At 47.3% G+C, this 13,303-nt stretch overlaps 1 protein-coding gene across 1 annotated transcript in view; it reads left to right on the forward strand.

The window, feature by feature from the left end:
• Pitpnc1 (phosphatidylinositol transfer protein cytoplasmic 1) overlaps positions 1-13,303 on the forward strand; it is a 261,209-nt gene that overhangs the window by 215,605 nt on the left and 32,301 nt on the right. Inside the window, exon 6 of the mRNA XM_034505249.2 lies at positions 726-821. Coding sequence (XP_034361140.1) covers positions 726-821 — 96 coding nt within the window. The remainder of the gene's footprint in view (positions 1-725; positions 822-13,303) is intronic.

A 13,303-nucleotide genomic window follows, 5' to 3' on the forward strand; every position in this document is an offset into this window, starting at 1 on the left:
CTCTTTGCTTGTCTCTGTTTCCTGCAATGAGAGTGAATTATTTGTGAATTAAACACATATAAAAGTTAATGAGGGACTGGCGAGATGGCTCAGCAGGTAAAAGCATCTGTTGCCACGCCTGGCAACCTCAGTTAGATTCCCCAGGACCCACGTGGTGGGAAGAGCCTAGCCTGCCCTCTGACCCCAACATGGACACACCGTGGCACTCATTCACACACACACACACACACACACACACACACACACACACACACACACACACTTCGATAATCTCCTTTTTTAAATTAATGAAAAGGCCCTCGTACTTTTCTCCTCTAGTCTTGGGCTGTGTCTCTGCTTTTTGTCTCAGCTCTCACCAGACCCTCCCAGCCTCTGCCCAGAGGAGCTGCCAAAACTCAGCAGTTTTCAATTTTTTGGAAGAGCTTTTTGGAAAAGATTTGTTTCCTCATTCTTGAATTTCTAAAAACAGCCCACTTCTTCATCTCCCCCTCAGCGTGCGATGACAGATCCTACACCTGCCTCTGATGCCCCACAACCTAAGTGAGGAATAAGAGCCTGTCATGATTCTCGCACATTCCGGGGCAGGCAAAGCCAGCGGCCGTGGGGCTTTGGGAAGGTGCCCTGTCAGATGCCTGTTGCCTTAGGCACGGATGTCCCAAAGATTTCACGGATGTCTCGGCAAGATTTCATCCGCTAATCTTGGATGTGTTGCTCTGTCCTTTCAGATTTTTGACAGTGAAGCCAAAGACCTCGAGAGAGAAGTGTGCTTCATCGACATCGCCTGTGATGAAATTCCAGAACGCTACTACAAAGAATCTGAGGTAAGTTAGTAGTAACAGGAGCAATTCATTCATTCGTTCGTTCATTCACTCATTCATTCATTCCACTATGATTGTTGCAGCACTTCCTATCCTAGGACACTTCTATGATGTGACCTTTGTGTTCATTTGGTTTCGTCTCAACATCTCATTGATTCTTTAAGATTGATTTGTTTTTAATGTGTGTGGGTGTTTTCTGTACACCAAATGCATGCCGTGCCTGCAGTGGCCAAAAGAGGGCACCAGATCCCCTGGAGCTGTTACGGATGCTTGTGAGTCTCCATAGGGGTGCTGGGAATTGAACCCCGATCCTCTGGAGGATCTGCCAGTGATCTTAACCACCGAACCTTCTCTCCATCTCTGGATTCTTTAATGCAAGTTCAAAATGGAGTCCCCGAGCCGCCCTTTGTTTGCATTTGGTCTTCCTTATCCTCCCAACTCGGTCGTCATCCCCATGACATCAGGGTTCCTGGGGCTAAGCATTTCATCACATTGGCCTTTCGGAGTGCAGTAGCCTGGCTATGTGAGGACCCAACAGCGTTACATTTCTGTCTTTGATGTTTAACATAAAGAAAATTCTCAGTCAAGCCTCCAACCTTTGATGGTTCATGTTGGCCCAGAAACCATCCTCCTAAAATAGCAGGCGCCTTCCCGAGGGCTTCTTTTCTTGCCTGGGAATGGATGAAGGAGACCAGCATCCCCTCTGGCTGGTCCCTTCTCAGTCCACCCTCTGCCTCACCACTTACCCTTTGTGTCATTGTCGATGCCAGTCATTATTTATATCCTGTTAGTAGGTTATTAATGGCAGCTGATGGAACTTGAGTGGCCTGCTTGTGAATAGTGTCCCAGCCTTGGGATGACAACAAATTCCGGCTATTTTTGTTGTTGAGCTACACGCAGCCAATCATAGTGTGTTTATCAGGGCCCAGATTTGTCCTTGAGCTCTATCTAACACGTGGACCTTGAAACTCTTCTCTCATACTCATTAGAGCTGATGATGCCATGCCTAAACCCATTAAAAGTCAACTCCGGGCCACTGAGATGGTTGTGCGGTTAAAGGTGCTTGCAGCCAAGCCTTGAGGCCCTGAGTTCAAGCCCTAAGACTCCACAAGGTGGAAAGAATACAGATTCCCACAAGCTGTTTTCTCATTTCCACACCCACACTGTACACACGCAAGCACATACACAAAAGTAAATAAATAGGCATAAGGAAAATTTTAAAAACTTTCAACATGAATTCTAATCTGTTACAAACTGGACTGCCCTGTGGTTTAAACCTTTACCTGCCTATTTGGGGATTTGTTTGGCTGGGAAAACCTAACTTGGTTTTAGCAGATGTCCACCTGCTTCAGTAAAGGCCGGAGATCATGCTATGTTCTGCTAATTGCTTTGGATCACGCCGGCTTATGGTAACTCACCCCTTCACACGAGCTGCGTTGAGACAGAAGCTCAAGGCTTCTCCGTTCCTCGGATCTCACCAGCTACTTTCACAGCGGCTCCGCTCGTGCAGATGCTCTCTCAACGGTTGTTGAAGGAGTGAGGGAGGCTGAGGGCTTTGTTTTTCCTTCCAGTAGTCGTAATTTCCTAGCAAGTGCCATCGAAGAGAATGGATCTGTCGCCGTTAAAATACCAGTTGTGAATCAGAGATATTTTTTCCCATAGTGTGAGACTTACAGGTTACATCTTACATCTTAAGATCTACAGTCGATCCATGCAGCATCTTAAGCAAGGACACCTTGGACAGAAGCTGGTAGCAAGGGTGGGGTGAGGGGTGGGAGGTGGGGGAGACCTGTAATTGCAGTAGAGTTAGGGAGCCTTATCATAGGTTGGTTTTTTGTTTTTGTTTTTTGTTTTGTTTTGTTTGATACTGTTTTTCTGAGGCATGCCTTTCTACCAGTCTACTGTTCCACACACTGTCACTCAGGCCAGTGGAGGGAACCAAAGCTTTCTGTGTCTTTTTCCCACTTCCACCTGGAAGCCTCTGAGCCTCCCATTAAGGTGACCAGAGCTGGGAATTTTCCACTGCCTGGCTTCTGCCTGACAGACCTCTTGCCACCACTAACTGGGATTCTGAGAGATACTTTAGGGCCTAAGGTTCTGCTTAATTCTCATCATGCAGGGTTCCTGTTTGCTAACAGAATCCACAGCCTGAGCTCCCAAAACCTCTTAGACCTAGTTTCATCCTTTTTTTAACTTCTTAATTTTTATTCATGTGTTTGTATGTATGTGTTTGTATGCGCACGTGTGTGCACACACCAAATGTGTGCAGATGCCTTAGAAGGCCAGAACAGAGCATCAGATCTCTTAGAGCTGGATTTCCATACAACTATGAGCTGCCCGAAGTGAGTGCTGAGCACAAATACCCCTAACCACTGAACCATTTTTCCAGCCCCTCAATCTTATGTCAACTAGAGAGTCTGAACAGCAGGGCTGTTGTGGGGTCTTTTTAACTGGAGGATCGAGATGGCTTCATGGGTAAAGCATGCACCTCCACCCCAAGCTTGAGGAAGTAAGCTTGAGGAAGTAACGTTCCCCAGAACGTTAGCAGAGATGACCAGTGAGCACCACGTTCAGTAAAGTGGTCAAAGAGGACTCCGAGTGTGGACAACTGGCCTCCACCTGTGTATATGTGGGTATACACACACACACACACACACACAATTGGTGTAAATCTGGGGGTTCAGAGAGAACACCTCTACTAAGCCACACAGACAGAGTCCTGGCTGCCTCTGGAATTCAGAAAGCTCTTGGTGCCAAGTCACATGCCCAGGTCCGTCAGTGCCAGTGAAACGGCAGAGGGTGAGAACGAGCCCTCCACAGTCTGCCCTCACCGTGAGGCTGATACATGGCTTCTCACGTCTGCCAAGATTTCCATCCTGACTCTCCGATGCTCTGCCAAGATTTCAAGGTGAAGTTCCCAGTGGAGGAAAAAGGGACTGTGCAGAGGGCACAGGCCAAGAGACCCATCTGTAAAGCTGAGGTGCCAGTTCCAGGGGAATGAGAACCAAACCTCACTCCCACCCTGCAGAACTGGTCCACCCTAGGCAGCCTCAAAGACAAGTGCAGAGATCTCAGACGTTGCAGGTGGTGTTGACCAGTGTTGCATCTGGTTCTCTTGCCTGATCGTTTGTTGCTTCGTAGGCTTGGCTTCTATGATGACTGTGCCCAGGGTACATTTATTGGCCTTCTCGGGGCTGCCCCTGCAGCTCCAACCACACCTGGCTAGAGACACAAGCTAGCCAGATGTAGGAAGGTGTGTCTTTTACATTTCAAATGTGCTTCTAGTACTAAGGAGCATGGGGGAAAAGGAATCAATGGATTTCCCTAGTCAAGAAAGTGGAGTGTGTGCTGGACAAAGTGGCACACCTTCTAATCCCAGCATTCTGGAGGCAGAGGCAGGTGGATTCTGTTGAGATTGAGACCAGCCTGGTCTACATAGAGAAACCTTGTCTCTAAAAAGAAGGGAGGGAGGAAACGAGGGAGAAGGGGAGAGGGTTAGGGGAAGAGAGAGAGAGAGAGAGAGAGAGAGAGAGAGAGAGAGAGAAGGGGAGGGGAGGGGAGGGGAGGGGAGGGGAGGACAGGACAGGACAGGACAGGACAGGACAGGACAGGACAGGACAGGAGAGGAGAGAGAAGAGGGGCTGTGGTGCTGTGGTAGTGTGATGTTTTTGTATTATGATGGGTTTGTTTTTGTTTGCTTTGAGGGGTTTGGGGGTTTTGTTTATAGATCTATTTTGTGTGTATGTGTGTTTTACCTGTGTTTATGTGTAGACCACATGTGTGCCGTGCCCAAGGGGGCTGGAAGGAGGCACTGGATTCTCTAGAACTGGAGTTACAGATGGTTTTGAGCTACCTTATGGATGCTGGGAACGAAGCCTAGTTCCTCTGCAAGAGCATCGAGTGTGCATGACCTCCGAGCGTCTCTCTAACTCTCCACTTCCTTTTGATCTTGGCTTTCTTCTTGTATGAAGGAAATTTCTCTCCTTGTCATCTTAGGGAATGTAAAAGCATTCGTCTGATGATCGAGCTTAGTCATTTTAGTGGGCGAGCTTTGAGTTTGAACTTGAAGAGCGATGAAGAAGGGTCACACAGGGCTCAGTCATTAAGAACATTTGCTGTTCTTGTAGAACACCCCAAATCAGTTCCCAACACCCAAGTAAGATGAATGTGGTAGCATGTGAGCACGCACACACACACACACACACACACACACACACACACACACACAAAGAATAGCCCCATGAGGCTGTCCTGGCAGTGTGTGCCTGCCCCTCATGCACACTGGAACAGAGAGGATCTTTAGATGGAATTTGATTTAGGACTTTCTCCTTGGACTAAGGTGACTCTTAAAACTTGATCTCCAGTCCCTGGATTATAGTCTTCCTGGCCCAAAGTATCCTTGGCAGCTGGTTCATCATTCACTGCAATCTAAAACCTCTGTTGACTCCACTCTTAAGGGAGAGAGCAGAGAACAAAGAGAGACATCTAACTTTTCCAATAACTGTCAAGGGTGAGAGATTAAGTGCTGTTTGCTAAGGACAGGCCCCCCAGAAAGGGAACAGACACGCCAGATGAGTAAATACTACCGTCCTTAGCTGTACCCTTCCAAACCTCTCAGCTCTCTCAAATTAAAATATTTTCAACTGGGTCTGCATCTTGGCGGTTAAGAGTATGTTAGATTCTCAGTTACCTCCAAGGGCCATGTTGGACACAGCTGCCTCATGCTGGGATGATTAGTTAAATTAAATTTGTTGTTGTGTTGTTGTGGTGGTGTTGGTGGTGATGGTGTTGGTGGTTGCTCCCCCCCACCCCACCCCACCCCCGGCCCATACTGTTTATTTCTGAGAGAATGAATCTGTTTTGGGGATGGGTTCCCAGTGCCTCCTGGGTAATAAAAGGGGTTACAGTTTCCTCGGTATGGGGAAAGAGAAATGTCCATGGCCACGAGGGTCCCCTATGAGAATCTTGAGACCCAGGGTTAGGGAGCCAGCAAGGGAGAGAGACTACAGGGAAGGAGCCCCAACAGCTACTGCATTGCTGGATCTGGAGCCCTGCCCTCACCAGAGGCTGGGTGATGCTAATGCTGTTAGAATCTAAGATGGGTTGCATGTGTCTCCGTCACATGGTGTTTGTCATGTCTGGCATGTACAGAGAGCCTGGTTCCATCTCTAGCATAGGAAAAAAAAAGAGAGAGAGAAGAGGGAGGGAGGGGAGGAAGGAGGGAGGAAGGTAGGAAGAATGGAAGGAAGGAAGGAAGGAAGAATGGAAGGAAGGAAGGAAGGAAGGAAGGCAGGCAGGCAGGCAGGCAGGCAGGCAGGCAGGCAGGAGCCATGTAGGCAGACTAGTCTTGGTAGTTGACTCTGCATGTAGCCTAAGCAGTCTTAGACAACCCTGAGAACATGTCTCAGCACAGATCCCCTTCCTTGGTTCTTCAGCAGCTGGCACAACCATACAGATGTCATTTCCCTAGGGACCAACATAGGAGATCCTCTGCTACACAGCAAGTTCGAAACCAGCCTGGGTTCCATGAGACCAGTGTTCATAAGGAAGAACTACTATCCCGTAATGTCACAGAGCTAACATCCCTCATCCCACAACAGGCTGTTGCTGAAGTGATGTTTGTAGTGTTTGTCCCGGAGCAGAGTGTAGACATGGCATTATTGTAGACTCAGTGTGTGCTGTACCTGCCCATCACAATTCGAGTTTTTCTCACTAGCAGTATGGGTGTGCCATCTTCCTGAGCCCTCACATCTAGCAGGTATGAAGTCTCTCGAGAATGTGCTGTCTTTTCTTCCTTTTTAAGGATTTTATTTACCTGTGGGAGGATGAGGCTGGACTGCACAGAGGTGTATTATGTGTGTGCAGGTGCCCATGGTGGCCAGCAGAGGGTGTCAGATCTCCTGGAATTACACGTGGTTGTGAGCCACCTGACAAGGGTGCTAGGACCGGATCTCCGGTTCTCTGCAAGAACAGCAGGTGCTCTTAGCCAATGAGCAATCTCTTTAGCTTCCTCTTTTTTTTTTTTTTTTCCTAAAGCAGAAAGACACCCTGTAACCCAGGCTAGCCATAACTTCAAATTCTTCTCTTGCCACAAGCTCTCGGTGTCAGGATTGCAGCCATGAGCAATCAAACTTTGATTGCCTTGATTGCCTTGATGTTGATTTGTTATCTTGTTCAAGGTCTGGAGGACCTTGAAGGTGTGTCCATTCTTTCCCTGGCAATAGCCATAAATCTCTTCTGTTTGTTCCCATGTTTCTGAAGAATCAGATCTTCCTCTCTGTGTGCATCTATGTTTCCGATGTCAAGAATGTTCGATCATTCTCCGCCTTATTTTTTATTGTATACATTCATGTTTTTTTAATGTGTGTGTCCATATACCTGGAGATCAGAGGATAACTTGTGATTCTCTCCTTCCACCATATGTGTTTCCAGGATTGAACTCGGGTCTACAGGCTTGGCAGCAAGTGCCTTTATCCACTGAGCCACCCCATGTACTCTCCTCCACATTGCTTTTTTAGGATAAAGCCAAGCCACACTGATGATATGTGCCTATAACCTTCAGCAGTTAAAATCCTGCTGCTCCTCCAGAGGAGGACCCACACTCCATTCCTAGCATACACACAAGGAAAAGTAACAAAAGATAAATCTCTAAGAAATAAAGAAAGCTAACCATCACAGCATTGGAAAAGGGTTTCCTTCTGCTCCCACTGTACTGCAGATCTGCCAGAGAGTGGCAGAGCCTGGAGCCCGAGGCAAGCATGTGCCCCTGGCTGGTGGCTGCCATGAGTGGTACTCTGGAAGTGTGTTGGTGTGCATGGTGCTTTTCAGTCAGCACCATGAGTCCCGGAGAGTGGCAGAAGTGTGATTCTGATGACAGCCCCAGTTCCTAGAGTCCCAAAACCCTCTGCAGCCTCATCAAGATGCTTCAGGAACTAAAGCCATTTGTGCTGCATAGAGTTACCAAAAAACATGTTCTTTCTTCTCTTCTGGTTTAACCTCATTCCAAATGCCGCGTGTCTGATTCAGCATCTCTAAGAAAACTTAGAGCTTAAATTCAACGTGATGCCAAGTTTTGGCAATCTGTTCCTTCGAGTCCCAGGATGGGGCCTACTTAGCTCATTTTCTTAGGCTATAGCAGAAGACCACAGGCCAGTTAATTTATAAACAATAGAAGTTTAGTTACTCACAGTTACTCACAGTTTTAGAGACCAGCATGCCCAAGAGTATATATATTGCTGGCATCTGGTGGAGGGCTTGTGCTTCTTTACACATGGTCAGTGGCAAGGAAGCAATTCAAGGCGTAGGACCTCTCTGCTTACTGTAGTTATGTTTCTTAAAGCATTCTGTTGATACTTCATCTGGGAGGCGGATGGTGACATAAGCCCCAAAGCCTGCCTATCCTCCTTCCAAAGAGGGATACCTCTGCCCCTTGTCTTGCTCTAACAAAGCACCTGACAAAAGCAACTTTGGACTCTCTCTGAACCGCCAGTCTTATTGTCTAAAAGTGTTTCTGGCTCTTCAACACTCCCCTGTTTTTTAGAGACCTGTGGCTGGGATATTGTGTCACTTTGTTGTTCTGATAACCAGCCCCATTTTGTACAAGGGCTCCAACTCGATCCACCTCGTTAACACAGATGAGGGTGTGGTGGAAGGGCTTCCTGGGGGATAGCTGGGAAAGACAGTTCAGGCTTAGGAAATTCCAACAACTTCAGTAGCACCATCCCAGGAACCACAGACAAGGACCGCATCCTTTTGTCATTACGACGTCCCAAGGATGAAATGAGATTGTGTATGACATACTTGGCACCGGCTCTGGAGTCAGTCTTTGTCACACAGCTCATATGCCGATTTCCCTGTCTTCCATCCTTGGCTCTCTTCTGGGCAGCCCATGCTCCCCACCTCCACACTCCCCAGCCACCAGCGGTCTTTTCAGTTTTATATTTTTATGGTCTTTTCCCTGGCCCGTAGAACGCATCAGGAGTGGTCTTTGTGGAGTGATCAGTTCTTTCCTGGTGTTTATCCCAAATCCCCATCTTCACACTCTTTCCTCTCTTCTCAGCACGGTGAGGTTTTGGATGTTTCCAGCCCTAGATTTTAACTGGGACAGGTGTAGCGCACATGCAGAGAGACACCCCCCCCACCACGAGAACTTTTGTCCTCCAGCTCCCTATGTGCCAGACAGAACTTAAGAGCCAACTTGTTCTAACCAAATCACTTTGCAGGGGAATGCATAAATCGCTGTGTTTGCGGTACATTCTGGCACCGAGAGCAGAGGCCTTAAAAATAGCACTTTGGGTGCTAACTTGCTAACAAAGCAAGAACTGACCCTCCCAGCAGTGACTTCCACGTAGGCTGTGCTTCTCTGTTGTGTAAACTGACTTCTCACGGCTGACCTTTGAAGTCTTCACTTGTGTGCCCTGAAACCTCTGAGCTTTGTGAGTCTGAGCTTTGTGAACTACAGATTGCAGACCCAAGGATGCACCCATTTTGAGGAGACTGCTTTCGTCATACATTTGACCAGGGAGTGGTTTCGTAGGTGGAGCTGTTTGCTACTAAGCCTGAGTTTGATCCCTGGGGCCCACACTGATGGAAGAAGAGAGTCAATTCCTGCAAATTGTCCTTTGGATTCCACACTTGCACCATGGCACCTGTGTACACACACACACACACACACACACACACACACACACACACACACGATAGATAGATGGATATAGATAAATGTAATTTAAAACTATATTGGTGGATATGTGTAGCCGTCACTACAATCAAATTTTAAACTATCTCTGTCACCCATATCTTCTGACCCCCACCCCCCACGTCTACCGCATTCCTGGGAGCCCGCCGATCTGCATTCTGTCTCTGTAGACTCCCCCAACTTGGACATCTCACATGAATAGGATCACTTAGCATACCCTCCTCTGGGACAATATTCTCTAAAAGTATTTATGTACCTCTCGTAGGACTTTAAGTTCAAGAAACTAAATTTTGAGCTACATTTCCTCCCATTGAAATGGCCATTCATTGGTGGAAAATGATCCCAGCATCCTGGAGGCTGAGACAGGAAGATCACAGGTCCCAGACCAACGTGGGCAGCACAGCAAGACCCTGCCTGGAAAAGGCAGCTGTAACCGCACTGGAAGCTGTGCTGGTTACTTCCTCATAGCTGTGACAGAGCAAGCAGCTCTCGGGAGGGAGGGGCTTATTCTGGCTCAGAATCTGAAGGTTCAGTCCATACTGGTAGGGGAAACATGGTGGTAGGCATATGAAGCATCTGGTCACAGGGCATTCACAGTTGGGAAGAGAAAGACGGATGCTGGTACTCACCTTGCCTTCTCCCTTTTATGCAATCCAGCAGTTAAGAGAAGAAATCTTCTCACCTCAATTAGCCTATCCTAGAAAATTCCTTACACACATGCCCAGAGATTTACCTCCAAGGTGATCTAGAGCCTGTCAAGCTAACCACTATGAGCCATCACCTTGGAGTGACCTTGGAGGAAAGTTCCCGCATGTAGAGAAAAAAAAATCTAGCATGGAATTTGTATCCCATTACTTCCTCTCTGCTTTGGGGCTAAGTATTATCATTATATAATATAGCAATTCCCAGCTGGGGTCCCCAATTAACCTTTTTATATTTAACGTTTATCAAAAACTTATCACTTCAATTAGCAGGGCAAGCCCCTGTTGGCTATTGTCCTTTGTGATTCTGACTGGAGGTGTAATTAATCATGGAGACTTTATATCTCAGCTAATATGGCTAATAGTATTACTTCCCAGATGCAAGTTCTCCTGCAGCTGGGCCAAGATCTCCTATAGGCTTCTCTTCGCACCTTCCAGGTGTGAGTTTGATAAAGGCACACAGGAGCACAGTTTCCCATGGGCTACCCGAATGCCTAACTCCTCAGCATTGCCTCTGCAGGCTTGTCCTGGTAGGAGATGCTAATGCCTCCAGGTACTGCTGACCTAATGGAGGGAAAACCCTCTACAGATGTGCCAAGGGGAAGGAATGGCCAGCCAAGTCCTGGGGAAATAGCCTTGGCACCAGCTCAGTCCTCTCCAGATAGATGAGCTTTAACTGCAAGTGTTCAATTTACCATCTGCCTGGCCTGGAGATCACCAGCAGAGTCCAGAGCCAGAGACTTCACCATGAGATACCTGGAGAACACAGTCTCTCGCCCTTCTCTAGGCAGCCAGCTCTTGGGCTAGAGGAGCTGAGTACATACCTCCAGGCAAGAGCCCTGCTTGCAGAGTTTTCAGATCACCCAGCCAATCCACCTGTAGATAGAGTGGTGTTTAGGAAGCTCTGTGACCAAGTGAATGAGCGGTAGAAGAGACCGCAGAAATCTGGATATCTGACTAATCTCTACCATCCGGTTTGAATGTGAGATGTTGCCCACAGGCTCAGCTGGTGGGAGTGTTCTGTGGGAGGTTGTGGAACCTTGTGGACATGGGGCCTTCACCTATTAAAGTAGACCTCTAGTGGGTGGAGTTATATCCACATCTGAGTCTGGCCTGCTTTCTCTGCCTCTTGGTCCCATCTAGGAAAACAGCTCCGCCAACCCCAACTTGACAGGTTTCAGGAAGGACAAACAGCAGGTATCTAGGGATGACTGTCATCACACCAAAAAATACCTATAAGTCACCTTTTGTGGGTGTTCAACATGAACCCATCCTGTATCAGGAAGTACCTGTTCAGTGGGTTCCATGACAGGGAAGAGACATCTCTGGGTGACCCCTGAGTGATGTCCTCAGCTAAAGTCCATTCCACAAACAACCCATAGAGAAAGTTACATATTTTATTTGGGCACTGAACACTATCACTTGACCTTGACCATGTGTTTCACCAATAATAATTTTTGTTCCAGTAACAAATTATTATTATTATTCAGCCCTTCTCTTAAGGCTAGGCATGATGGTATAACCTATCCCAACATTCAGGAGGTTAAAAACGAGCAGACCTCTGTGAGTTCCAGGCCAGCCTGGTCTACGTAGAGACAGCCAAGGCTGCATAATGAAACCCTATCTAAAACAAACAAAACAACCTTCTCTTGGAGTATAGACTCAGATAACCAGCTTCCAGAAAACAGGAATGCGCAGCCAGTCTGTCACTCCCCAGAGGAAACTTCCGTTCTGTTGAGTGGTCATGTTCCTGTTTGAGCTTGTTTCCTGCATGGTTGACTACAGGATAACAAATAGCCAGGTAGGCCTGCAGCTGCCTACCTTTCTTCTTCAGAGCTTGATGAGAGCTGAGCAAAGCACATGATAGCCTGTCTCATGGGCTGTTTGGGCTTCATGTCTGTGTGTCTCTATGATGTTGGCAAGCATCAGGCGCTTTCTGTATTCTGTGCTGAAAGCAGCAGATTATATTTGGAGCCTGTCAGTGACACTACAGGACAGTTATGAACACCATCCCACCCTGTGGAGCTCCTCTAAGTAACTATGCCAGGATTTCAGATGAAGTGTCCTGACCTCCTGTGGTAAGGGTTGTATCTTTCTCCACTCAGATTACTGTAACAAAAAGACTGTATAGATGGAGTAGCTTTGAAACGGTAATGGTTTCTTCCTTAATTATGGAGGCTGGAAAATTAAGGCTGTAACAGACTTACCCTGGGGAGACAAGAACAAACCTCTTTTCGCCCCAGGTAGACCACCGGTGACAGATTAAAGAAAGAGATCCACCCAAATCTCTTTCTGGGGTTACTTACCGACTATAGATGAGGAACTACTTAGACAGTAACTCAAAAGCAGCTTGCGTCACCAAAAGCCCATCCAGCATGGGGGAATGTCTCTGTCAATCTGCATCACTGGAAGCCCACGCAAAGCTTGCTATCAGCTGCACCTGCCCAAGAGGCTTCTCTCTGCAACAATTGTTTCTGTTTATTGAATCTTGTAACTTTCTGAATTCCTCGAACCCCTCTAAGTTCCTTGAGTTTCCCGAGTTGAGCGAGTTGCTCAGACTTCTCCCTTCAAAAGGGAATGTCTCAATTTAGAAGAAATGGCTACACAGGAGCTGCTGAAAGAAGTCCAAACCCTGATTCCTAGCTGGTGCCTTCTTGTCACTACAGCAGAAAGGACCCAGGAGCTCTCCAGAGTCTCTTGCCTACTTCTTCCTGTAGTCAGGTCTTATCAAAGAATGGGGTGGGGACGTATGCATGGTGGATTAAACACCTAGACCCAAGGATGAGGGGACAGTATTGAATATATTGCTGATCATGTCTGAGTTTCAGGTTCCTTATCTGTTTATATCTAGTAGCAATGGCTAAACCTAGAACTTCTAAGAATTTGGGTGTTCAGACCCTGCCCAAGTCCAGTTAAAGCCAAGCTCTGGGACCCTGACCTTGCTCCACCTACACCTCTTCCCTAGAGGTCTCTGCCATGTTCTTGAGATCAAGATAAGGCTCTAAAGCAGTGGTTCTTAACCTTCCTAATGCTACGACCCTTACAATACAGTTCCTCATATTGTAGTGACCCCAGCCATAACATTA

Source organism: Arvicanthis niloticus, chromosome 6, assembly GCF_011762505.2.
Source record: "Arvicanthis niloticus isolate mArvNil1 chromosome 6, mArvNil1.pat.X, whole genome shotgun sequence".
In the NCBI taxonomy this organism is placed as follows: Eukaryota; Metazoa; Chordata; class Mammalia; order Rodentia; family Muridae; genus Arvicanthis; species Arvicanthis niloticus.